At 38.1% G+C, this 27,745-nt stretch overlaps 1 protein-coding gene across 4 annotated transcripts in view; it reads left to right on the top strand.

Moving 5' to 3' along the window:
- Positions 1-27,745, top strand: part of STRBP (spermatid perinuclear RNA binding protein) — a 138,001-nt gene that overhangs the window by 39,431 nt on the left and 70,825 nt on the right. For all 4 annotated transcript variants that reach the window (XR_014301973.1, XR_014301974.1, XM_082695498.1 and 1 more), the window contains exon 2: positions 27,036-27,204. Coding sequence is in view for 2 of the 4 variants with exons in the window: in XM_082695498.1 (XP_082551624.1) it covers positions 27,202-27,204 (3 nt within the window). In the remaining 2 variants the exon portion in view is untranslated. The remainder of the gene's footprint in view (positions 1-27,035; positions 27,205-27,745) is intronic.

Below are 27,745 nucleotides of genomic sequence, written 5' to 3'. Positions count from 1 at the left end.
ATTTTCACTTTATAAAAAACTGTCAAACTGTTCTTCAGAGTGATGAGTCTTTTTTCACATTTATCAAATGGGCTGTTAGTTAGGACTCTTAGTTGCAAGTAACAAAAATGAGCTGTGGCAAGGGAACTTAGGAATGAGATATTTGGTGGCTCACAGAATCCCTTGGAGGGCTGGAGAGAGAGGCTCAATTATGTATCTAGGAACATTATCCTAGGCACAGACACTAGAGTTGGAACTGCCAACACCATCAGGGGGCACAGACACTGTAAGTAGAACTGCTGTCTCTGGAAACCTGATAAAGCTTCAGTGCTGCTAGCATTGGCCAGAATCCCTTCTCTGAAGCCTAGCTCTTTTGAGTCATTACTTTTGAATCGCTTTTTGGAGGTGATTTCGTAAGGCAGGGGGTTCCCCAAAGGTAGAAAAGGGGGTTCAGATGTAGGGCTACTAAAGGAAGTGGGCTATATGTATCACAAATATCTACCTCCAGGCGTGGTTGTAATTAGATAAAGTAATTTCTATGTAATGTTTAGAACTTATTAGGTCCTTTCTCCTTAATAGGATGTAAATGCTTGTTTACTTAGCTGTCTACTTCTTTCTCGTCTTTTTAAAGTAAATTTCATTGAAGTATAATGAAATAGTGCATAAATCTCAAGTATATACAGCTTGGTGGATTTTCATGAAGTTCATACTTTTAACCAGTACCCAAAAGAAGAAATAGAATATTACAAACATCACAGAAGCCTCTCTCATATCCCCTCCTAGAAACTCCCCACTTTCTTTTCCACTAGGTAACAGCTATCTCGACATGAGTAATTTTGCCTCTTACCAACTTATATAATCAAAGCTGTAAGTTTGGTGTGTATGATTTCTTTCCACACTCAAGCTCATCTGTGAGCTTCATCTATGTTCTTGTTCTTGTGTGTGACAAGAGTTGATTTTATATTCTGTTGTATGAATATAGCACCATCCATTCTATTGATTAAAGTATGGATTATTTCTCATTTTGACTAATACAAGTACGTGCTGTTATGAATATGCTTGCATGTCTTTTCATGTGTATGTATGTGTATACACACACACACACACATACATATATATACACATACCTACATATACACATTTCTGTGGGTATATAACATGGAGTGGAATTGCTGGGTCATGGATTCTGTGTATCTGTAGCTTTACGAGAGAATGCCAAAAAGTTTTCTAAATTAGTTTTTCCATTTTATACTCCCATCAGTAATACATGTGGGTTCTGGTTTGTTACATCTTTTTAAACGTCTTTATCCTTTCAGTAAGACTTTGTTCCCAGGATAATACTTGCTTGATTCTACCTGATGAGTTCCATGTGTCTATTATATTAAGACTTTGATGGGAGATTTCATTTTTTTAAAAAAATCTTTGTTCTTTTAGTATTAAGTACAGAATATAAGATGTATATAGTAAATAAGTGCTCAGTGGAAGTCGCATGAAAAAATAAAGACTGTGTATGCTGGGATAATCTTGGCATTTTTTTGGGAGAGAGAACTTTGTGATCTGACTGAATTAGAAGTGAATGGTATGTTGGAAACAATGATAGGGTTGAATTCAGTCAGATGGAATCTGATTGGATTCTGTAGGTAATAGATAGCTCTTTTTTGTTTTAGGAACTGGGAGAGAGTTCATGAAACCTATTTTGTTCTGAAGAATTACATTTTTGTTTAAAAGTGTGCCTAGCTCTTAGGAAGATTTGGGCCGATGATTGGATACAGGTTAGACAAAGCATGGGCTGGTGTCTATTTGGTCAGCTTTATCTTTTCTTAGTTTCACATCGCTCTTGTCAAGATTAGAACTAATATAAAAATGTGAGTAGATTTTTTTCTTTTTCTCGGTAGATTTTATTCTATGGCAATCCAAGATTCAGAACTTTAAAATGTATGTTGCCAAGTATAATTTGTGAAAGAACGGAAGTTCAGCTTCTTCCAGTGCCAATCCTTGTGGAATTTTGTCTAGCTAACTGTAGTATTTCCAGAGTGGCTTGCCTACATTCTCTTGTGCTTTGTTTTTTTGTTTTGTTTTGTTTTGTTTTTCTACTCTAGCAACTTTGTTCTGTTTGTTTCAGTAATCAAAAATAAAACTTTTTTTTTTTAAATAAAACTTTTATAAAGTGGCATGAAGTTTCTTGCCTCTGAGGACTTATATCACAAATAGATGTCAGATTTCATTTCATGATTTTTGTTAATTAAAAAGCACATAAATATAGGGGCGTGGGTGGATCGGTTGGCCAAGCTTTTGCCTTCCGCCCAGGTCATGATCCCAGGATCCTGGATCTAGCCCTGTATTGGGCTCCCTGCTCAGTGGGGAGCCTGGTTACCTATCCCTCTACCTGCTGCTCTCCCTGCTTGTGTGATCTCTTGCTCTCAAATAAACAAAATCTTTAAAACAACAACCACACATAAATGTTTTTTAGAATTAGATTTCTAGTGGGAGAAAGTGGTTAAGAAGAAAAAACTTGTAATATTAAATCTGAGTTGGAAATATCAGTTTAAACAATAAATATATTTACTTGTCCGATCCACTGAAAGGACCTAGTAGCAATGACATCCAGAGGAGAAGAGAATATCTAGTGCCCAGATAATTTAATTTTCAGTACCATTTCCCACTAATAGGAACCTTGGAGAAATGTTCCTTGGATCTGGTTCCACATGTGGGGCAGGAAAAGTGCTAGCTGAGTCTAATACATCTTATGTCAAAAAGCAAGGGAGCTGGGGTGCTTGGGTAGCTTAGCTGGTTAAGTATCTGACTCCTGGTTTTGGTTCAGGTCATGATCTCATGGGTCAGGGGATCTGGCCCAGCATCAGACTTTTGCACTCAGCAGGGAGTCTGCTTGAAGATGCTCTTCTTCCGTCCCTCCCACCAGTCACTCGCTCACAGGCTCTCTCTCTCAAATAAATACATCTTTAAAAAAAGAAAAAAGCCAAGGAGCTATCAAAGATGAACAGTTCATGTCCAAAGGACACAGGAACTCACTTGTAAAGCCTACCATTGGCCAAATTTGAGACAACTTGGGTATGAATGACAAAGAACAATGGCAGCAGACATTGGATTTTAAGAATATTCTATTAGTTCATAATGTGTTGGGGGAGGGGAGAGGGAAGAAACGGGTTTGGAGAGAAAGGTAGAGCTTTTCTTTGCAATAAGATCACCAGAAAATAAGTGCAAAAGGAATGATAAAAGTAGAAAATCACCCTTTTGTATACTCCACTGTATTAGTTCTGGCCGGGATCATTGGTGGATGCTAAAATTTTTAAGTTGCTAGGAAAAAGGATATTCACAGAGTATTAAATATCTTACTGCTTACAAAAGGGAAAATAGTTTCATAATGTGGAGATCTAGCATTTACCACCTTAACCAAGTGATTAAGCTTAGGATCACCAAGCTGACATCAAGTACTCCCTGACTTGATGTAGTAAAGCTGTGTAACACTTCTGGTTGTATTATTGCCAGAAATGAGGAAATAATCAGAGAAATGTGGAGCATTCCATATGTCAGTTGGCCTGTACTCCTAAAAAAGTCACTGTTATGAAAACAGAAAAACAAACAAAGGTAAGGAGACTGAGGTATTTTTTAAATAAACTTTTTCTCCTTGATTACTTTGGAAGCTACATAGTCTTTTTCAGTTCTTTTGATGGTTTTTTTTAAGCAAATTTGTCATGCATCTTTGACTTACTAGAGTCTATTTTTATTTGGTACTGTTACCCTTTATCTTGACTGTGTATGCATCTTCGAACACTTTAACTTCCTTTGCCCTCATCTCAAATTATAAATTGTTACAGTTGTGTACTTTATATATTTGCACCCACAAGTCAAGTCACAATTCAATATTGTCAGTTTTGTCAAGTCAATATTGTTATTTTTGGGTAACATTTTTAATATTAATTTGGATGTATCTGTTCACAGTTGACTCTTGAACAACACAGGTTTGAACTGCATGGGTCCACTTGTATGTGAATTTTTTCCATATAATATAGTACTGTAAATGTATTCTCCTTATGATTTTCTTTCTTTCTTTCTTTCTTTTAAAAGATTTTATTTATTTGAGAGAGAGTGAGAGCAAGAGAGAGAAAGCACACAGACAGGGAGAGAAGAGAAAAGCAGACTCCTTACTGAGCCTGAAGCTTGATTCGGGACTCGATCCTGGGAGTCTGAACTGAAGGCAGGCCCTTAACCAACTGAGCCACCAAGGCACCCCTTATGATTTTCTTAATACATTTTCTCCAGCATGTATTATTATTACTATGTTATTAACATATATTATTTGTTTCAGGGGTACAGGTCTGTGATTCATCTGTCTTACACAATTCATAGCATTCACCATAGCACATACCTTTTCCATTGTCTAGGATACATTATTGTTAGAAGAGTATAGTATATATTACCTATAACATACAAAATATGTGTTGATTGTTTATGTTATCAGTGAGGTTTCAGGGCAACAGTAGGCTATCAATAGTTAAGTTTTGGTGGAGTCAGAAGTTTTGTTTTTTTTTTTTTTAAGATTTTATTTATTTATTGATAGAGAGATCACAAGTAGGCAGAGGGGCAGGCAGAGAGAGAGGAGGAAGCAGGCTCCCTGCTGAGTAGAGAGCCCGATGGCGGGGCTCAATCCCAGGACCCTGAGATCATGACCTGAGCCAAAGGCAGAGACTTAACCCACTGAGCCACCCAGGCACCCCAAAGTCAAAAGTTTTATGCAGATTTTCTGCACGGGGAGGTGTCAGCACCCCTAACTCCTTGTGTTGTTCAAGAGTCAACTGTATTTATCACTTTCTTTGCTCTTCTTCTGTCTGAACTCTGGTCTTTGACCTGTGATAATTTTCTTTCTGTTGGAAGAGCAGCCGTTAGAATTTCTTTTAGTATAGGTCTTCTGGTGCTGAACACTCTCTGTTTTCTTTCTCTCCCCCTGAAATTTCATTCATTCCTGCAGGATATGTTCCCTGGATACAGAATTCTGTAATGCAAGTTACTTTCTTTAAGTGATTGAAGATAACCATTCCTCCCATTTCCTGGCTTCCATTGTAAATATTGAGAGTTGTCAGTCTCCCTCTCCTTTGAAGGTATTTTGTCTTTTTGTTCTCACTTACATTTTAAAACAATCCTTTGGGAGGTAGGTTTTATTTTTGTTTGTGCAGGTGCAAATAGAAACTCAGGACAACTTGCCAAAGAGTTAGCAAATGGTAGATTAAAATCCAGGTCTGTTGGACATCAACACCTATACCTTCCCCCCTTGCCTTACTATCTCTCACTAAAGGAGACTGTATATTCATCTCTTCAACAGTATTTATCCAGCTCCCATTATATGTATAATACTGCTACAGACTACACATTTTGAAATATAATTCTGACCCCCAATTTTATAGTTTAGAGAAAAGTGTGCTAAAAACATTAAAGTTGAAATGAGGAGATATATGGCTAACAGCTAAAATCGTGATAGCTTGTTATAATTACTTGAAGGAATTTATGCAAAGAGAATGTCACATTTGACTGAAAGTGTCGAAGATTGCCCTGGAAAGGAGGAGGAATGTTGTCTGGACTCCAGGCAGATTTGTTGAGGGTGGAGATTGTAGAAGCTGTTTTAGGAGCAAATCACGGGAAGAAAGGGACAGAGGACTTGATGGATTCCAGGCATGGCAGCGCTTGATTTGGCTCTAGCTGAAAGTTGTAAATGTTGTTGGGGATAAGATTGTATGCGAGGGGGTGCCTCATTCTTTTAGGTGGCAGGGAGTCCTTGAAGAGTTGTTTGGGGTGGGGTGATGCGGTGAAAGCAGAAAGTATTACTTGGAGGGTAAGAGCTTGTCCTGATTCCATATTCCAACCTAAATTTCAATTATGGCAGTGTCACTTCCTCATTAATACTCTGAGTTAACTTTTCAAAGCTTCAGTTTCCTCATTTGTGAATTTGAAATAATTATAGTACTTACCTCATAGTTGTTATGAGCATTAAATAAGTTAATATAGGCAGTGTTCTTAGAACAATGACTGGAACGGAGTAAGCACAATTTAAGTATTTGGCATCATTTTATTATTATTACTAAATGAGATGATGCATATTAGTAACCAGTGTCTGGTACATGGTTAATCACAATAATGGTTACCAAGAGCATATGTATAGGGTGAATATTATTAACCAAGTTATCTTTTCATACCACTGCACCTGGGTATAGGGAATGTAAAACCTTTGAAGTTGTATAATGTATGGATACGCTATATGATTTACTTAAGTCATTTCCCCATTGCGTCCTTTTGTGATTACATATTACATACCATTCCTAATCTGCACCTCAGTTAATTCAATTTATCAGTAACAATAATAGTGAAGAAAACATCCCATGTTATGAATCTGTTGTTAGGGGGTGCCTAGATGGCACAGTCAGTGAAGTGTCCTGACTCTTGGTTTCAGCTCAGGTCTGGGCTCCATACTCAGTGCAGACTCTGCTAAAGTTTCTCTCTCCCTCTCCCTTAGCTCTCTGTTCCCCCCCACCATACCTCCTCTCCTTGCCCTTCCCGGCATGCTTATTCATGCTCTGTCTCTCAAATAAGCAAGTAAATAAATAAATAAATAAATAAAATTAACTCTTTAATTAAAAAAAAAAAGTATCTATAGTCAGAAGAGAGGGAAGGAGGTAGTTAAATCTGTGATGAAACAGTGTATCATAGGAGGAAGCTGTAAATATGCCACAGGAAAGATGTAGGAATTGTGCTGGTTGCTGAATTTAGAAACATTATATCTGGGTTCTGTTTAGTATGGTCTCTTCAGGAAGCAGCGTGTAACCTGAGGATGCTAACTAAGCTTCTGCCATAGGTATGAAGAATAAAAAAATGCTTTCTCTGTTAACATTTTTTTCCAAGGGAAATTGTATAAAGCCATTGAAGCATCAGGACTGATGGAGTAGGAATGCATTTAAGTGAGGGCTCATTAATCTTTTAAGAAGTAGAAAAGCAAACATATGTCAGAGAAGCATTGTGGATTTACAGTATTAAAATGGCAGTGTCTTCAAATATTGTCACAAAGGAGAATGGGAAATGATTTAAGAATGGACACCACTTATGTATTTCTTTTAAGGTTGAATAGTTCAGCATAAAACCAGATGCCTTTACTGACAATACACAACAAGCAGCTAATTGTAATTTTAAGTGAGGTATAGCTTATTTAACTTATTGGAATTATTTTGCTAGACAAATTGCCTTTTAGGGAACATACTCTAAGTCTAGAGGAACTAAACACATGGTGCTATTTTTTATATTGTATTTCAGATATTCTGTGGTCTCTAATTACTAATGATTTGGACATTTTTGTTTTAATTGGCAGCTTTTTTTTTTTAAAGAAGAAAATTCCTATAAATACTTTCACAGTTTTAAAATTTTCTATAGTCTTTGTTTTCTAAAATTAGAAAGGGAAGAACTTTGCATATGGTCTGTTTTTATTGGAATAAGATTTTTTTTCCTGGTTTTCCTCTCTTTCTGATCTGCTTTCCTAACCTCTAACCACCCTGTTAACAGATGATCAATTTATCCTTATATTCATCATTTTGATTAACAATTTTTTTTTAAAAGCTCAACTTGTAACAGTGATGTAAGTTTTCTCATGACAGCAACATTTAGGATTGTATAACTTATTTCATTATGACAGTTTTGATTCTTGAAATTCCTTTTATCTTTTGAATTGAGTTTGTATCTGTATAATGCTGAATGCAAAGCCTAACCTTACCTTTTAAGTTACTGCGTTATTGTTTCTTTCTGACCCTTGGCTGAATTTTCAGTTGATTGACCATACTTTATAAAGCAGATAGGGCAGATGTCTTTTGCTTGAAGGTACTTTAGTGTAGAGACCCACAGGTTTTGGCACCGAAAAGATTTGGGTTCAAATTGTACATTTGCCTTTGTGGTGAGTCTCAGTTCCTCAAATGAGGAGCCTTAAAATGGAGACTGATCATGAGCTGATGGAAGCATTAAGTTAGATGATTAATATAAAGTGTTTTGTATACACTGTGGAACATGGGGGATCAAAAATGAAGTAACTGCCAAGGTGATCATTTTACAAGATTGGTCATGTAATTGTGTATGATGTGGTAGTAGTGTTTGCTGTTTATATGAGCAGTTTATTCAAATGAATTATCTGGGAATAAAGCACCTTTAGAATGAATTGCAGTCAGTGTCTTATAAACTTTCATTTGCTCCCCAGCAAACAAAGGGTGCACAGTAACTGTGCTCATAGCTCCTGCTTGTCTACAGCCTAGTAGAGATATGGCCCTTAGGGCAAGATTGTCTAAGTTATGAGTCTAGCTGTGTTATAGCTGTGGAGAATGATGGGGAGGTCTCATATGCCCCGCACAAAAATACCAGAACAGGGGCACCTGGGTGGCACATTTGGTTAAGCATCCAACTTGATTTTGGCTCAGGTTATGATTTCAGGGTCGGGAGATCAAGCCCTGCTTGGGCTCAGGGCTGGGCATGGGACCTGCTTAAGATTTTCTCTCTCCCTCTCCCTGTTCCCTGTTCACACAGATACTTGCTTGCTCTTTTTCTCTCTGATACTCTTTCAAAAAAAGTACCAAGACAGAGCCATAATTGGGTTGTCATTTATTCATTTGTTTATTCATTTGACAAATATTTGAGCTTACTATGGAGGTACTGTGTTACATACAAGGAATATAGCAGAGAATGAAATGTAGTATCTTCCTTTAAGGAGCATGTAGTTATAGAACTGGTAAGTGGTGCAACATAAGGCAAAGCTAGTGCAGTGGCAGCATATGGGAATGCTAATTTATTCAATCCTGGCTGGGAAGGGGCAGAGGGAGAGGTCAGTGCATGGGGGAAGAAGGTGCTGTCTAAGCTGAGGGCAAAATGAAGATAAAGGGTTCAAGAAGTTAATGGTGGTATTTTGAAATTTTTATTTTAAGAGTTGAGCATCTTATTTCTGAGGATAGGTTACTGAGTAAGCAAGCTTGAGTCTAATTTCCAGCGGAAGTGGGGAATCAGATTTTAGAAATCCGTTCTTTTTCTCTTTGTTATTGGGGATAGGGAGGGGTAGGTCTAACTTTGTGCCCTGGACAAACTAGAGTTGGGAATCTCACTTGGAAGCTGGAGTTTTAAACATTACTTGTATTTTTTTAAAATAATGTATCTATTTAGTTTCAGTAATTTTGTTATAATAAATATTTGTTGACTCAATTGCCAAAGGGATTGGCATGGTTCTGGTCCCTGTCCCACCTCCATCCTTCAAAAGTAAGATCTGAGAGGCTAAATGGTTGGGTGAGCAGTGTAGAGAGTACTGAGAACACTGGGCCTTGGAATCAGGCAGCTGATCTAATACATGAATCAAAAATAAACATAAATGACATGAATACATAAATAAACATGAATTCGTACCTTGGCTCTGTCACTCACCCTATGGTACTGGGCAAATAACTTAATGTCCCTGTTAAGAATGTTTGAAGATGATGTTTAGTTTCAAAATGGGTTTTGTTGATGTAGATGGTTCTTCAGGAACGAGGAGCCCAAGACTCAGGTTAGTTACATGCCTACTCTTCTGTACACATATATGCGAGTATATATGTGTTTGTTCTTGTGCATGTATGTGTGTGTGTGTGTGTGTGTGTCAAGATTCATAATGTTAATAGATTTTATGTTTGTTCTTCTGTAACTGTGTAAGATAGGTAGAGATGAAATGGAATGGTGCTTTGAAATGAAAATGGTTTTAGACTTGGGTTGGGATGAAGGAAGGGTTCCTGGAGAGGTAGCCTTTGAGAGATGAGTGGGCTTTTTTTTTGGGCAGATGCTTTATAGCAGAGTGAGTCATGAGGAGATCCGGTTCTGTAGACAGGTTATCTCGTTTGAATCCTGGCTTTGCCGTTGACTAGCTGTTTGATCTCAGTTAAGTTACTCTTCTAGACTATTGTTTCCTCTGTAAAATTGATATAATCACATCTCCCACAGAGGGTTTTTGAGGATTAAATGAAATAATGCATGTAAAGTGCTTGGCATATAGCAAACATTGCTATTACTACGGTGGCATCATCATTATTACTGATAGGGATTGGGGAGGCCTTTTTATAGGCAAGAGAGATTGTATTCTGTTCTGTCTTGATAAACTATCAGTTTTTTTTCTTTTAAGATTTTATTTATTTGACAGCGCGTGTGTGCGCACACACAAGCAGGAGGAGCGGGAGAGGGAGAAGCATGCTCCCCCTCTGAGCAGAGAGCCTGATGCAGGGCTCGATCCCAGGATCCTGGTATCGTGACCTGAGCGGAAGGCAGATGTCCAACGAGTGAGCCACCCAGGGGCTATCAAGTTTTGATAATAATCTAGTAGTTGTATTTTTCCGTTTATGAGTCACACACTGAATAATTGAGATTTAGTCCAGATTCTTCTTGAACTGCAGAATTTGTTGCAGACTGAAAAAAACACCAGTCACAAGCTCATGGTATTGTGTTGCTGTCCCTTGAGTTCAGGACTCGCTGTCATTGGTTAGGTTGGAAGGGTCATCTTCCTTGCTTATAAAACTGTGCTTTCTAAAATACTTGCCCAACTGTTACTCCATGATCCTCACAGTAGCCTCGTGAAGCACATAGGCTGGGAAGTTTTATTCTTCTGGAAGCGGAATCCACAGGGCCAGCTGTTAGTGGCCATTCCAACAGTATAGAGCCCTGGTCTTCTGTCTTACATTCCATTTTTTTTTCTTTAGTTTTTTTTTGTGAATAGAAGTCTGTCAGTCAACCTGAGTTTGCATTTAGTTGCTGCCATTTACTAGTTGAGTGATCTTGTAACAGTTCTTTGATTTCAGAGTCTGTTTTTGCATCTGTCAGATGAGACTTTGAATCACCAGGGTTGTCTGTGATGCTGAATTTACATTGTGTAATGCTATGTAAGAATTGCTTTGTATAATGTTGTAGGGTCGTGTGTATTAAGACACATGCTTATTAATTGGTGTCCTATCAGCCTAATGATAATGCAGGGAGGAAATATTCCTATTTCAGTATTGCCTCTAATGTTTTTATCCTGCTTATTTGAGGGTAAGATCTTGGATAATGATGTGAAGACTCTGTCTTGGGAAAACTTAGGTGATCTGGGAGTGTTTGACAGGTGAATAATAACACTTCCACAAAATAACAATCTACTTTTCACATCATTACTTGCATTGCTTGGTCTTTCCCCTTTGTCTTTCTCTTCCTCTCTCTGTTTTTTTGGTTTAGTATTTCCCAGATGGTTAAACAACTTAAAGCTTTCAAGCTAATAAATACATTATTTTAGAAGCTCAAAGTTTCTTTCCCATGGGATATTCAGACAAGGGGATTTCTTTTAAATATGAAGATCATTTTTTATGTGTGTTTATCAGTTATTTATTGTTTTCCTCATGAACCTCTGTCAGAGGCAGGTGAATATATAGTCCTATAAATACCATATTAATTGGAAATTATAAAATGTTTAAATTGAGTAAAACGAATTGCTTGTATAGACTTATTTTTTCTTGAGTGTTAAATATATACATGGGTACTTATTTATTAAATGGTTGAGTTAGTTGTTGTGAAAATCCTAATTTTAAGTTTTCTAATAACTGAGAAAATCTACGTTAAGGAAGAATTTTTGCATTTTACTTGTTCCTTTTCTGAACAGAGATTGTGATAAAATACTGAGATTGACTTGAAAGTGTCATTTATGAATTATGAGACTCTTGAGTTAGCATCTGTATTTTAAGGGTTGGGAGAGAAACAAGTTGTCTTGTAAAATACAAGGATATTATCTATGGACATGGACGTTTTTGTTCCCTTTCCAGTATGTAGTAAGTATGAAATTGCAGTTTCATAAATACTGTTGTGTTGAGTGTGCCAGGATTCCAATCATAATATGTGACTTAGACAAAATAACTGGCCTAATAACTTAGGGTACCATTTTAGCAATTCATATTTTTAAAGTTACCCACATTCGAAAAAATGCTGTAATAACAGTTCATAGTTGAGTAGATTGACTTTAATTTAAAAAGTTATATTCCAGTCAAGAAGACCAAAACTCAGTTTAGTCAGCATAGGCTTTAGTTAACATAGGCTTGGGAGCCTTTTAAAAAAAAATTTGGTATAGGGACACCTGAGTGGCTCAGTCCTGGAGTCCTCCACTGGGCACCCTACTCAGCAGGGGGTCTGCTTCTCCCTCTCCATCTGCCTATTGTTCCCCCTGCTTGTGCTCTCTCTCTGATAAATCTTTAAAAAAAATTAGATAAAATGTGGATGGAGTTGGATAATAGATTAACTGTAATCCTGGTTTAGGGCACGCTCTCATTGGTTTGCACATAGCCTTGTTTTTGTTTTATTTATTTTTAAAGATTATTTGTTTTAGAGAGATTGAGTGTGCATGTGGCTGGGGGCTGTGCAGAGGGAAAGAATCTCAAGCAGACTCCGCACTGAGTGCAGAGCCTGATGCTGGGCTCCATCCCAGGACCCTGAGATCATAATGAACCAAAATCAAGGGTGGGACACTCAACCGACTGAGCCTCCCAGGATTACTGTCTTTTTAAGAAATTAAGAAGGCCCTGTGAACCCACCACCAGAGCAAAAGGATAGTCCTTAATAATCTGCGTCTGACTTTTTTTTTTTTAGGTTCTCTCACCCTTATGCCTCTCCCCTCCCCCCACAATCTACAATCTGAATTCTGTGTTTTTATTCTCTAGTTTTCTGGTTTCATATAGTTTCATCATATCTTTAGGGATTCTTAGAAAATGTATCTTTTTGTTTTGGCTTTAATTTTACAAAAAAGGCATTCTATATGTAGTCATTTGGGACTTAGTATTTTTGTTTAATATTGTATTGCTAAGATTTATTCATTTTGCTTCATGTCATTGTAGTTCCTTCACTTTGCTGAGTAATAATCCATTATATTAAAGTAACCTAGTTTGTTCATTCATTCTCCTGTGTATGGGCATTTTCCATGTTTGCTAGGTTTTTGCTTCTGTGAACAATTTTGCTATGATCATTTTAATAATGATCTTTCGTACAAGTAAGTTACTCTTCATACATACCTAGGAGTAAAACCCCTGGGTAATAGAGAGTGGGATTATTCAATTTGTGAAAATTATGACAGACATGTTTTCCCACTATCAATCTATAAAAGACCCTGTGGACATACCCTTTCTAATGCTTGGAATTGTCATACTAAATTTGTGTTACTTGAATGGGTATAAATGGTATTACATTTTTACTGGTCTTGTGTTTTTTGTTTTTTTTTTCCCTGTGAGATGTTTGTGACCTTTGTTCTGGTTTTTTGTTTGTTTTTTTTTTTTTTTATCCTTCCACTTGGGTTGTTTGTGCTTTTCTTTTGGATTTTAAGTCATCTTTATATAGTTTTGGTACTTTTGTTGGATGTATATATTCCAAAAGTCTTTTCAGTTTGTGACTTTCCATGTTTTTTAGGGTGTTTTTGATGACCAAAAGTTAGTGATTTTAATACACTTGAATTTATTTTATAGCCAACACTTCTGTATCTTGAAGGAATTGTTTTTCTTTTTCTTATTTTATGTGCCAGTATCTGTTAACAGTGCACATGACATTTATTTCAAGGCCTGAGATTGCAGTGGTAGGACAATAGAGAAGGTGCAATGTAGCTTAAGATGTGAATAACACTCATTGCTCATCCCTAACCCTCAGTAGAAAATAAACCCTTGTTAAAAACTGGTTTCACATTTGTGCTTTAATCCTGAGTGGAGGTCACTGGTCTGCTGTCATGATTTTTTTCCCCTAACTTCTTACCATCCTGTATGTCTCTTGAATGATTTACCCTTTCTCTGGACATATGGTTCAAAAATATTTTTTTAATAATGACTGTTGGTGAGAAAATGAATATGATCTTCCTGATTCATTTAGATGAACATTAAAAGGATGTTACATGGATATATTATTTATATTAGAAGTTATTTTTATTCTTGAATTTTAAAATAGTTGGAATAAAGCTTAAAGAAATTTGTATTAGGGCATTCTGCAATAAAACATTTTTGGAAGTTATTTTTCTCTACTTTGGTCTTAAGTTTCTAAAAAGGACTTCAATTAAAGGCTGTTCTGCTATTCATGCAGCTTGTCACACGCATATTTATATGACAGGAACCCCTATCTCCTGTCACTTCTATATATTACGTACTTTGTTCTCTGGCAGATTTGAATTCGGAAATCTCCTCTCCTCCGAGCATGAGTGCACATACATGTGCACACACGCATACCCTGCTCTTCCAGAGCCATCCTTGTACATGTTTCTGCTGTTGGGAAAGTGTACAGAGAGAACTTCTTATGTTTCATTAATAAGGGTATCATTGTTGCCATCACATAAATAACAAGAATTTGTGTAGGGCTTTATCAAGTGCTTTTATATGCATTTCCTCCCCTTTAATCCTTACTAAAACGTGGGTGATTGACAGGGCAACTTATAGTCCTACTTTAGACTGGTAATACTGAGGTTTGAAGACATAAAGTCAGCTTGTTCCTGGTACATTAAGATACTTCGTATTTGTTGGATGGGTGGATGAGTGAATGAGGAAATGGTTAGTTATGCTCACCCTGATCCCCTTTGGATTATACCATTGCTTCAGATTTAGCTATGCCCCAGCAGAGGTCTTGATATATAGTAGAAACTAGAATGTTTATTGACTACAACTTCTGCTTCTGACTATGATGGAGTAACTGGTTCTGGACTAGCCTTTCTGCTGTTAAAAAACATGAAACTGGACAAAATCTATGAGGCAGATCTTACAGGCTTTGGATGATAGGCCTGTGATCTCGAAATTCATGAAATGAGCCTCGGGATTACCCCTGTTTTCTGCCCGAGAACAATTTCCTGAGCTGGAATCTAAGTAGAGCGTGGTGGCCTAACTGTATTGAGTCAGAATTTAGGGCAGCTAAAATGGCTAGAATCTTCAGGGCAGGACAACTGAGAAGAGGAAGCACTAAGAAAGGGGTTCCCAAATGTTTCTGTGTGGATTCCTCATGAATTATTGGTGAAGGGTAGAGCTGTCCATAGGGGAGAAAGGCTGGAAGGTTTATCAGAGTGGCTGCTCCAGAGTTGGGAATGGAACAGAGATGCTATAGGTTGTATAGCTGTGGGATATTGGAGCTCTGGCCCAGGCATAGAAAGACTATGAGGTAAAGCAAGGATTGGTAAACTCTGTCAATAAAATTTTATTAAAACACAACCACACCCACTTATTTTCATTCTGCAGTGGCAGAGTTCAATACTGCCACCAGGACTGTAGGTTTGCAGGCCTCCAGTGTTAATTCACTGCATGTCTCTGTAAGAAAAGATTTTCTGACTTTTCCTAGAGTAAAGCCTACTCTACTACATAACATACATAACAAAGCCTACAATCAAATCCTGACAAAATCTTCAGAGGAGACAGAACTTGGTAGTTGAGTTCTGCCAGGTTATGGAGACTTGAGAAACATTTTAGGCTTTCCATAGTTTTGCCCTAACGAAAGTACTACTTGATCTTTATTTAGAATTAGAGTGTCTCTAAGCATTTTTACCCCCTGTATTGTTTTGGGATCTTCAAACAGTGACAGTGACTCTAGCCTATATTCTGTAATACTTTGAAAGTCTTTGGTTATTCACCTGGATAAATCTATGTAGGAATACATCTCATTCCATTAAAGAAACACACACACACACACACACACACACACACACACACAAACTTTTAGTCTTCTTTGATGGGGGAACTTTCTTGTATCTTCTTTCCAACATCAGTATTTAGTTTAAATAGAAAAATTTGGTAATCCCCAAGAATTAGCTTAAGAACTAAAATAATTTTCTGACTAAGAGGACCAAGGTTTGGGGCACCTGGGTGGCTGAGCTGTTAAGGGTGGCTGAGCTGTTAAGCGCGTCTGCCTTTGGCTCAGGCCATGATTGCAGTGTCCTGGGATTGAGCCCTGCATCAGGCTCCCTGCTCAGGGGGGAGCCTGCTTCTCCTTCCCCAGCTCCCTGCTGCTTGTGTTTCTCTCTCTTGCCATCTCTCTCTGTCAAATAAATAAGTAAAATCTTTAAAAAAAAAAAAAAGACCAAGTTTCCTTTTTCTTTCTGAATATTTTATAGATGTGGGTATAATTTTAAAAACACTTGGAAATTTTGAATTGTTTTGGGCATATAGGCAAAATAGAATATAATAATATGTACTCCCCACACACAACATTTTCACAAGCTAGCATTTTGCCAAATTTGCTTTTTCTTAGGAAGTAGAACTCACATATGTACCATGTGTGTATCCCTCCTTGATGCTGTTCTATTCCTTTTTTTCCCCGTGATAACCACTCCTGAATTTTGTGTCATTACCTCGAATGATTTTTACACTAAAAATTTATCTATAAATTATATATAACATTATCTTACGCATTTTCAAGCTCTGTATAAAAGGAATCACTTTATATGCATTATTCTACAACTAGCTTTGGCACCCAACATTTTTGTGGGTTTAGAAATGATGAAAGGTATCACTGTAATTCATTAGCTGTACAATTTATAACTTCATTCTCTTGTTGATGGACATTTAGGTTTCCAGTGTTTTGTGATTATAAAAAAGTGCTGCTGTGAACATTGATTTTAACCTATCTTACTGTGTTTTTGTTGGAGTTTCTATACATAATATAACCAGAAATAGTATTGTTGCTGTAGGATATCCACACCTTTGCTTATTAGTTATTACTAAATTGCTCCCTGAGATAGTTTTATAGTTTTGGTTTTGTGCAGTTAGTATAATGGATTCCCTAAAGCCCACATGTTGTGCTGAAGGAAATATGACATGAAAATCTCATTTTTCTACAGGTAAATTGAAAATTGTCTGTTTAGATTCTTGGTAAATTTGTTCCTGATTAAACCTTCTTATGGAAATATTTAAACATATACAAGTAGAGAGAGCGCCTGTGAACCATGGAGAACCCCTATGAGTTTGCAATAATTATCAACATAAATCCATTCTTATTTCACTATCCTATAACCCCCCCCTCCAACTACATTATTTTAAAGGAAATCTCGGATTTTCAAATAGTATCATCTGTAAATACTGTGTATCTCTCAAATTAGATATCAACATCCCCACCAAGAGAAACTCACACAATATCGTTCTCACCCTCTTGAGATAATTCTATAATGTTATTATTCTGTATTCAAATTTCCCAAGGTATCGAGTTTTTAGTTTTATCTATAGTATTTATATTACATTTAAAAACAGATAATTTCAAGGTTTAAGTTTAATATGTCTCCTATAAAATGTACTTGTAGATTTCTGATTTATTACAGAATCATGTTTAAACATAGTACCAAGGGCGCCTTGGTGGCTCAGTTGTTAGGTTTCTGCCTTCTGCTGAATCAGGTCATGATCCTAGAGTCCTGGGATTGAGGCCCCGCATCAGAGGCATCAGGCTTCCTGCCAGGCAGGAAGCCTGCTTCTCCCTCTCCCACTCCGCCTGCTTCTCCCTTTCCCACTCCACCTGCTTGTGTTCCCTCTCTCTCTGTCAAATAAATAAATCTTTAAAAATAAAAAATAAACAAAATAAACATAGTACCTAAAAAGTGATCTGGATATAGTCTAACCCTTTTACTTTATAAACAAAAGAATTGAGCCTCAGAGAGGTTGAGATTTGTTCAAAATTGGCTAGTTCATTTGTAGTAGGGCTGGAATTAGAAGGCAGATCTTCTGACCCTGAACGCTTTGTTCTTAACACTAATTACATTGTATTGGCTGCCTTGTATACTTTAGTCCATTACCTCTATCAATTTTTTTTAAAGTTTTCTTATTTATTTTTTAGTAATCTGTATCCCCAAAGTGGAGCTCAAACGCATGACCTGTATCAGTTTTGTAAATCTAGCATGTGTTCCCCTCCCCCACAGTGGCTTTTCTTAAATATTAGACTACTGTGCTGTCTGTGAAGTACTAATCTTGTGATTTACATCATAGTGTATTTTTAAAGGAATTTGTGAAAGGATTGAATTATAATATCAACACTTGTGCCAAAGATATTGAGCTGTTCTGAAAAGCTACTTGTCTTTTCTGACCTAGATACACAGTTTCCAACTGTGGCAGAGGATGCCAGAAACAGGAGAATGAGTGTTGGCAAGAGCCTGGAAATTAAATTATTTTATTACTGAAGGATCTAATCTGACTCTTAATATTTAGTACTGTTATATATGAAAAATTTTTCTGTATCAACATAATACTTAGTGAATTTATGCATTTTTAGAGTCAAAACCAGTTATTTGTTTTGCCAAGGTGAAGAGTAACTTCTGTTTGTTTTAAAATTCATGATTTTTAACATTATTGCTTGTTTATAACTAGATTGCAGGCTCTGAGGTTGTTTTGCAAACAGCTAATTAAGAAAAATTATCATGTCCATTCTCTCCAGATACAGTTTCTTTGCCCTGCTCTGTTCTGTAGAATGGCAACAAAAAGTCTTTTGAGAACCAGAGACACCCTTTGAAGCTTGTTTACCAAGGTGCTGGTTTACCCTTCAGTGTTAAGTGTGCTGCAGTGGGCACAGGAAGACAGAGAATACTTGAATACTTAACTGTTTCTTGGCACATTCATTCCTGCTTTTTCCTTTTGACTGAAATTGTCACAAGATCTGTAAATTCAAAGATAGTCTGATGCCCTCTATCAGAGCCTTTTAGTAAAAAGAAAATAACTACTGAGGCATGTACAGTTCAGGTGTTACTTCATGTTTGATTGTGATATAAAGGACTAGATTTCACGTTGAGCTTTTAGAGATCACTGTGTAAAATTAAATACACACCTGGTCTTTGATTTACTCATGGGCACAGTGATGTGAATTGGAAAAGATGTTAGAGACCCAACCCTAGTTCTAAGGATGGCTCTGCTGATGTGTGATCATAGACAGATCATTTAACATTTTTGTGTATTTGTACTTTCATATTTTAAAAGATTATAAAATGTATACCATTTATTCCATTTTTTACTACTTTTCAGGGGGCTGTAAACATTGAATGTAATGCTTTATGAGAAAATATTTTGAGAAATTCATTTGAATTTCTCTTTTGTGCCAAACACTGTTCTAGCTGTGCAAAACAAAGACTCCACAAAGATAACATGCCAGTGGTAAATCCTATGGAGATGTAAACCAGTCAGAGATGTGCTGGAGCAGGGCTTGCTAGTTTATATGAGATGATCAAGGATAGGCTCATGACATTTGAGAAGACAGCCTGAAAAAGTAGGGGAAGGAGGTTTTTGGGTATCTGTGACAATAAATAGCAAATGTAAAGGCTTCAAGGAGGGGAAGATGTGAGTTAGGGGCAATCAGGTTGATTTATAGGCCATTATATGAGGTGTTTACTAGGAGACCAGAAGCCATTGGAGGGGTTTGAGCAAAGAATTGACATGACCTCTCAACAATAGCCAAATTATGGAAAGAGTTCATCATCAAATGTCCATCGACTGATGAATGGAAAAGAAGATGTGGTACACAAACACACAGAAGTATTACTCAGCCGTCAAAAAGAATGGAATCTTGCCATTTGCAATGATGTGAATGGAGCGTGACTGTATTATGCTAAGTGAGATAAGTCAGTAAGAGGAAGACAAATACCATAGGATTTCATTCCTATGTGGAATTTAAGAAACAAAAGAGATGAACATAAGAGAAAGGGGAAAAAAAGAGAGAGGGAGGCAAACCGTAAAAGACAAAACTACAGAGAACAAACTGAGGGTTGCTGGAGGGGAGTTTGGTGGGGAATGGGCTAAGTGGGTGATGGGCATTAAGGAGGGCACTTGTCGTGAGCGTTGGTTTTTGTATGTAAGTGATGAATCACTAAATTCTACTCCTGAAACTGATATTACACTATATGTTAACAGAATTAAAAAAAAGAATAACACAACCTAATTTAAATTTTAAAAAGAACACTCTGGATGCTGTTGTGCCAGGTAAAGAGAACAGGGTAAAAGTGAAAGATTTGGTGATGGAGTAGATGTGGGTTATGATTAGAAGAGAGCTGTCAAGGATGACTTTCTGTCATAAGCTATTGGAGGAAAGGAGTAGTTGCCTTTTCTTGAGTGAGAGAACTGGAAGGAGCAAAGTTTTGTGTGGGGGGGTGGGACACATTTTAAGATGTTTATTAAATATCCTTGATTATGTATTTGAGTGTGAATCTGGAATTCAAGGTGATACAAATTTGGTGGTCCTTGGTGTATAGATGGTATTTAAAGCCTCAAGCCTGAGTGAGATTGTCAAGTGAGTACATATACAATGGTGAAGGGATTTGGCGTGAGGGCTGAGTCCGAGGCATTCCTGCATTTAGAGGCTCTGAAGGTAAGAAAGAAAGGAGCCAGCAGAGTAATTTATGAAGTAGGAATAGAACTAAGAGTGGAGTTCTGGATGGATGCCAAGGGAAGTAAAATGTTTCAAGTAGGGAGCAGTCAACTGTGTCACCTGTTAGTGAGAGAGGTCAACTAAGGTGAGGACTGAGAATTGTTCATAGTATTTAAACATCATGGGAGTCATAGGAGACCTTGACAAGAGCTGTTCCAGTAGAGCATTGGGGTGAGAGGCTGATGGGGGTGAATTTAAGAAAATGGGAGGAGAGGAAATGGAAACCAAAAATGTAAACTCAAAGAGTTATGCTCTAAAAGGGGCAGAGAATTAGGGATGGAGAGCTAGAGGTTAAGGAAAGTTATGCAAGAGAGAGAGAGCGTGCAAAGGGAGTGATTACTGGAGTCGTATTCTTGAGTAGGCAAAAGGGGATGGGATTTAGTAGGGTTTGAGTTCAGTGCTGTCCACAAATAGGAATAGGAACAATTCATTCATAGTGAAAAGGAGGAAGAATATGTGGGAAAAGATGCAGAGGGTTGGTATTTTGATGAAATAGAAATCAGGATGAGCAGTCAATTGTGAGGCTATGGGATGGAGGCATAGATGTTTGAAAAAAGACAAGGTGTAAAATAATCGTTAAGAAGGTGAATGCTTTCTCCTACCCACTTAAGCCCCCATGTTGCATCACCACTTCCTCATATCAGGGAGATCATATGATAGTTGTCTTTCTCTGCTTGACTTATTTCACTAAGCATGATACGCTCTAGTTCCATCCATGTTGTCGCAAATGGCAAGATTTCATTTCTTTTGATGGCTGCATAGTATTCCATTGTGTATATATACCACATCTTCTTGATCCATTCATCTGTTGATGGACATCTAGGTTCTTTCCATAGTTTGGCTATTGTGGACATTGCTGCTATGGGATTGGGAGGGAGACAAACCATAAGGGACTCTTAATCTTACAAAACAAACTGAGGGTTGCTGGGGGGAGGGGGGGTGGGGTTATGGACATTGGGGAGGGTATGTGCTTTGGTGAGTGCTGATTCACAGACCTGTACCCCTGGGGATAAAAATACATGTTTATAAAAAATAAAAAATTAAAAAAAAACCAAGGTGAATGCTTTCTTCTTTCTCTCTCTCTCTTTTTAAAAGACTTTGAGAGAGAGGGAGAGCTCATGTGCATGAGCGCAGGAAGGACAGAGGGAAAGGGACAAGCAGACTCCCCACTGAGTGGGGAGCCTGGCAAGAGCTGACATGGGGCTGACACGGGGCTTGATCCAAGGACCCTGAGATCATGACCTGAGCTGAAGTGAGGTGCTTAACCCACAGAGCTACCCGGGTGCCCCTGAATTTCTATCCACCACCACCCCCAACCGCCTCCCCACCAATGGAGCTTCTTGGACATTGAAGGATGTTTAGCATCCTGGGATACCAAATACTAGGATTACTCACTAGTCATTATGACATCCAAGAAACTCTGCCTCACATTTTCAAATCTTCTAGGGTTGCAGTACTGTTTGAGAACTATAGATTTGTTGGACCTTTTGAGGATAGATCATGAATTTAGAAAAAAGACCAATAAGCATAGTTATGTGATTTTTTTTTTTTTTCTCTTCTTAGTCACATCCAGCTGTCCAGGGTTATTGGTGTGGCATAGCGAAGGTTGGATTTAAGCAGGTGTGGAATTTTGCCAGGAGGGGCTAACAGAGGGAGTTGCTGGTGTAAATGAGTGACAGATGATGGATTGTATAATTTCAGTCAGGTAAGGACAGAGTGAGGGTGTAAAAAGGGTGGGGGATTGTGAAAGGTGTGTTGGACCGGGGGATTAGGAGCCTTGGTGGGGAGTGGGTGTCTAAAGTAGGAAAGAAGATGAGAACATCGGAGGAAAGGAATATAAGGAATGGAAAGCCCAGAATTTTAAAAGAATCATCTGATGTTACTGAAATTGCTAAGAATTAGGCTAGGAGTAGAAAGTGAGTGTGTTTGAGTGAGTTAAGTGGTAAAGTCCTGAAAGAATGGGAGAGGGTTTGAGGGATTAATCCAAGATGGGTGAAATAAGTCAAATAAATAATGGAATTTCTGTTTATGGAGGAAGAGTCAGAAATTCCCTGTAAGTCACTGTATTGATGATTGCCATGGAAATATATGGGAAGAGCTGGTGACCTTTCAGATGGAACCTTCTTGAATTCTGCAATTAGGTGCTCTCTAAGGATTGAATTCAGAATTTTATTGAGCCTCCCTGAGTGTAGGTCATTGTAGGCGGTGCTGTGGAGGTAGAGTAAGTTACTTCAGTAAGGAGCTTATGATAAAAATAACTGAAAGGAAGTTGAAAAAATGCTGGATGCCTTAAAGAAGGAAATTATATCAATCTCAAGTACTAGGTAAAGCTTCATGGAGAGGTAGACTTGAGATGGACGGTTAAAGGATAGAATAATGACAGATCACGGTAGAGTAGAGGTTATAGTCCAAGTAAGGGAAGGTTTAATTTTAAAAGCTTAGCAGTAGGGGCACCTGGGTGGCTCAATTGGTTAAGTGTCTGCCTTTGGCTCAGGTCATGATCCTGGGGTCCTGGGATCAAGCCCCACATCAGGCTCCCTGCTCAGTGGGGAGCCTGCTTCTCCTTCTCCCTCTGCCCTTCCCCCTGTTTGGACGTGCGCATGCACGCGCGCGCACACACACACACACACACTCACTCACTCTCTCTATATAAGTAAGTTAAAAAAAATTTTTTTTAAAGATTTTATTTATTTATTTGACAGATCACAAATAGGCAGAGAGGCAGGCAGGGAAAGAGGGGGAAGCAGGCTCCCAGCTTAACAGAGAGCCCGATGCGGGCCTTGGTCCCAGGACCCTGAGATCATGACCTGAGCTAAAGGCAGAGGCTTAACCCACTGAGCCACCCAGTGGCTAAAGTCCAGGCGCCGTAAAGTTTAAAAAATTATAAATAAAACTTAGTAGTAGTGCATTGCAAGATGTTCTGGGGAGGAGTCATTATACTTGTTTTGGCTGGAACTACAGTGATGAGAGGAAGGACAGGGAAAGGATTACATTAGTGTTGTATTATGGAGGACCTTGGTGCCACACAGAGTGGATGAATGGAACGCTGGTTGAATATGTAATGATTAGTCATTGAAGTTTTTGAAGGGGAACTTGACATTCTCAAGGTCAAGTTTCCCCCAAAGAAGGGCTGGAGTGGGGAGAGAATAGTGTAGGCTAGGGTGAAGTTCCTCTAAATGGTAAAACATGGGGTACCTAGGTGGCTCAGTTGGTTAAGTGTCTGCTTTTGGCTCAGGTCAGTGTCCTGGGATGGAGTCCCTCATGGGGCTCCTTGATTAACCGGGAGCCTGGTTCTCCTTCTGCCTCTGTCCCTCCCCAGCTTGCTTCTCCCTCTGCCTCTGCCCCTCTGCATTTGTGCTCTCATTTTCTCTCTGTCAAAATAAATAAAGAAAATCTATTAAAAATATAGTAAAACACGGCAAAGCTAGACATTGTAGTGTATAAGATTTCAAAATATAGGTATCTTTGATTTGGAAACATCTTTGGTAGTAAAGCGAGGATCAAAACTCAGGATTTCCATTCTCATGCTATGTCCCTTTTCTTGTTTTTAATTCAAGGAGCTTGCCTTATTTATAAGTTTTGGCTTTCAGAACAGCACAGTCTTAGGCCATCCCTTCTCTGACTGTAGTTGTGCCTCTTCTGCTTTCTCCCATTCATTGGTGTACTTACCTACTCCTTTGGTGATCTTGTGGCTTTATATGCTAGCTTGATGCCAAAAAATACCAACTGTATATCCTAATCCAGACCTCTCTTCTAAACTATAGGTTCATATCCAGTTGCCTACTTAAGACATCAGTATCTGGAATTCAGCATGTTACAGAGGTGAATTCCTAATCTTAATCCCCCAAACCTGCTCTCCTTTGACCTTTCCTAACTCATCTGCTCAAGCCAAAAACCTTGAAGTTAGTCATGCTTTCAGCTCACTCATACTCACACATCCATTTTGCTGGAAAGTCCTGTCATCTTTCCTTTCAGAAAATATACATAATCTGATCACTAAACCTCCCAGTGGTCTCCTTCCTTCCACTCTTGGCTTCTCTGTTATATATTTCAACATGGCAATCATAGTGACCTTTTAGAAATATGAGTCTGATATTATCACTTCTCTGCTTAAAACCCTTCAAGGGCTCTCCATCTCACTCAGAGTGAAAGCCACAGTGTTTAAAGTGACTGGAAAGTCTCCCAGTATTAAGAATTGACAAACTTTGGTCCATGAACCAAATATGGCCCACTGCCTGTTTTTGTATGACCTGCCAGCTAAGAATGGTTTTTATGTTTTAAAATGGTTAAAAAAATTAAAAAATTGATATTTTGGGATATGAACATTATATGAAATCAAGATTTCTGTGCCTCTAAATAAAGTTTTATTGGGATATATCCACTCCCATTTGTTCACATCTTGTCTATGGCTCCATTTGTACAATAAATGCAGAGTAGAGTAGTTATGACTTCATGGCTTGAAAAGCTATTTAATACCTAGTGCTTTGGGCGCCTGGGTGGCTCAGTGGGTTAAGCCGCTGCTTTTGGTTCAGGTCATGATCTTAGGGTCCTGGGATCGAGTCCCACATCGGGCTCTCTGCTCAGCAGGGGGCCTGCTTCCCTTCCTCTCTCTCTGTGATCTCTTCTGTATTCACAGCTAATATTGAATGGCTGAATCCCTTAGAATGGTGAAGTGGAGTTGGGAATGGGAAATGCTGAAGACTTCTTTGTGTAGTACGATCTTTATACAAAAGGATCTTTGAGATGTGTCTTACCATGGGATCATGTTTTAGATTGTTTGACTTTGTTGTATGAAAAGACCCTGTGAATTGCAGCATGTCTGTGTTCCCACCCTACCTTCGTGTGATATGTATAATAAAGTAAGTCTGATTGATTAATTTAGTTCCATGTTTTTTTTTTTTTTTAAATCAAGTTTTGCCAGCTTATTTCAGGTGGATTTTGTAGAGTCAGGGAAGTTGATGACCAGATAGGAATAGTTTTGCATGTAGGTCACAGCTGAGTATCATTTGTGGGTCTCTTTTTTCATTGCAGTATTGGGGAGCCTTTTCTTGGTTTTCTTGGTTTCAAAAACTCAAAAAGGACTTAAACAACTTTTTTTAGACTTATTTATTTGAGAGAGAGAGAGCGAGCATGTGAGCAGGGAGGGCGAGGGGCACAGGGAGAGAGTCTTAGTGGCTCTCTATTTTCCAACCGTGAGATCATGACCTTGGTGGACACCAAGACCCAGATGCTTAACTGACTGTGCGACCCAGGCACCCCAAGGATTTTTTTCTTTAAGAGAGCAGCTGATAGTATTAGGAAACTTACAGACAGAAGTATAGGGGGTTTCCTTATTTAAAGGAAATTTAAAGGAAAGATATTGAGATGAAGAGGAAGCTACTTTTTTTTTTTTAAGATTTTATTTATTTATTTGATAGTGAGAGAGAGTATGAAAGGGAAGAAGGTCAGAGGGAGAAGCCCACTCCCTGCAGCTCTAGTAGCCTGATGTAAGACTCGATCCCGGGACTCCAGGATCATGACCTCAGCTGACGGCAGTTGCTTAACCACCCAGGCGCCTGAGGAAGCTATTTTTTTTTTTTTTGTGAGTTTATACATACTGTGGTGTGTAAATAACTTCTGATAGCCACACAGCTAAGCATGTATTCTCATTGGATGGTTGCTGTCTACTTTTGTTTGTTTTTTTAACATCTTGGCTTATAATTTTATAAGGATTTCATCAGTGCTCAGAAGAGTTTCCTTTTACCCTACCTGGAATAAAACTTCATAAAGATGGAATAAAGGAGTAATAGAATAGTGATAGACCTCTGAGCTGATATACACAGTGGGGTTTTGGTGTGAGAGTCATCCATGGGTAATGAAGTCAGGATCTAGTGAAGATTCAGGAGTTTGTGATAACAGCACTTACAGGTTGAAGTCAGGAGGCAGGGTTTCTCAGGAGTTAGGGGAACAGAGCCAAAAAAGCATTCTAAATTTTAGGCCTAAAAATGATTAAGGAAGAAACATTGTGCCAGCATATACTGGCAATTTCAAGTGGAAAAGCTTCATGGTCTCAGTCAATGGTGGTGTATTTTCAGGTATATTATCTGCTCTTTGGATAGGTCTGGATAATGCCAGTTTCTAATAGAAAATCTTATGGTTAACTGCAGTGTTGTTGCCATGGATAGTAGTATTACTTTTTCAGGTAATACTTCTTTGCTGAATCTGTGTCTATTTATTTATTTCATTGAATGCAAGTCAGCCAGCTGCCACATTTTGACAACCAGGAGTGTTACTTTTTTGGCCATATCACTTAGGCTCTTGGCCTCAGGCCTTCAAAAGATACTGTAGCTTATTTTGTTTGAAATGAGGTCATTTTTCTCTATAAAGATTATTTCTTTTTTAATTTTTTAACTTTTAAAATTTATTTGACAGATAGCAAGAGAGGGTTGGGGGGAGAGGGAGAGGGTTTGGGAGATGGAGAAGCAGGCTTCCCGCCAAGCTCCATCCCAGGGTCCTGGGATCATAACCTGAGCCAAAGGCAAGTGACTCAGCCACTCAGGTGCTCCAAGATTATTTCTTTTTAGTCAATAACATGTTTATGGGCTCCACACTCAGATATGAAGCTAATTGTAAATAATCATTTTTGAAAAGTTGTTTTTCTTTTTCTCTTGCAGGTGTATTCTAGAGAATAAGTCTTCAAACATCTTTGCCATATTGACTCTGAGTTGCCAGGGGACTCAGGCTTATGAGGAGGTACTGTTACACAAAACAGTGTCTAGTGAAGACGACAAGAAAGTGGGGAAAGGATTGGAAAAAGAAGCTAAAACGCTATAGAAAATCATGGTAGGTATTATTTGTGTTTTCTTCATTTATTTATAAAAGATTCCAGTAGTTTAAAATTGGAAATTTAATAGTGAAGGCAAGTGAAAGACAATGGTGTTAATTTTTGGCTCTAGTGTATCAGATAAAGATGCCACTCTACTATTTAAGCAAAGCCAATGAGTTCAGATTTATTATGAGCCCTTTAAACCACAAGATGAAGCCCCATGAGCCCTCAGGCCATAAATTATTAAATACAAAGGAGGGAAGGCTCATAAATAATATTTTCTAATAAAACTGACATTAGCAAACTGATACAAGGATGGCTTAGGTGACCTTGAACTTGAAATTGTATAATTTTTCTCTAGTCTTCTACCTGAAGTTCAGTTTTTTCCCATGGACATAAAAAATCTGAAATTAATGCTTTAATGAGTGATACGGATGGTGCAGAATTTTATGAAATGTTTGAGTATTGAACTCAAAAGTTACCTTTTCCACATGCTTTTAAAATAACAGGGTTAAGTGTTTAGTATTGGGGGGCATTGAACCTAACCTCAAGTAAATC

This window comes from Mustela nivalis (assembly GCF_964662115.1).
Source record: "Mustela nivalis genome assembly, chromosome: 13".
In the NCBI taxonomy this organism is placed as follows: Eukaryota; Metazoa; Chordata; class Mammalia; order Carnivora; family Mustelidae; genus Mustela; species Mustela nivalis.
Note: the sequence above shows the minus strand (reverse complement) of the source record. Positions and strands in the feature narration are given on the sequence as shown.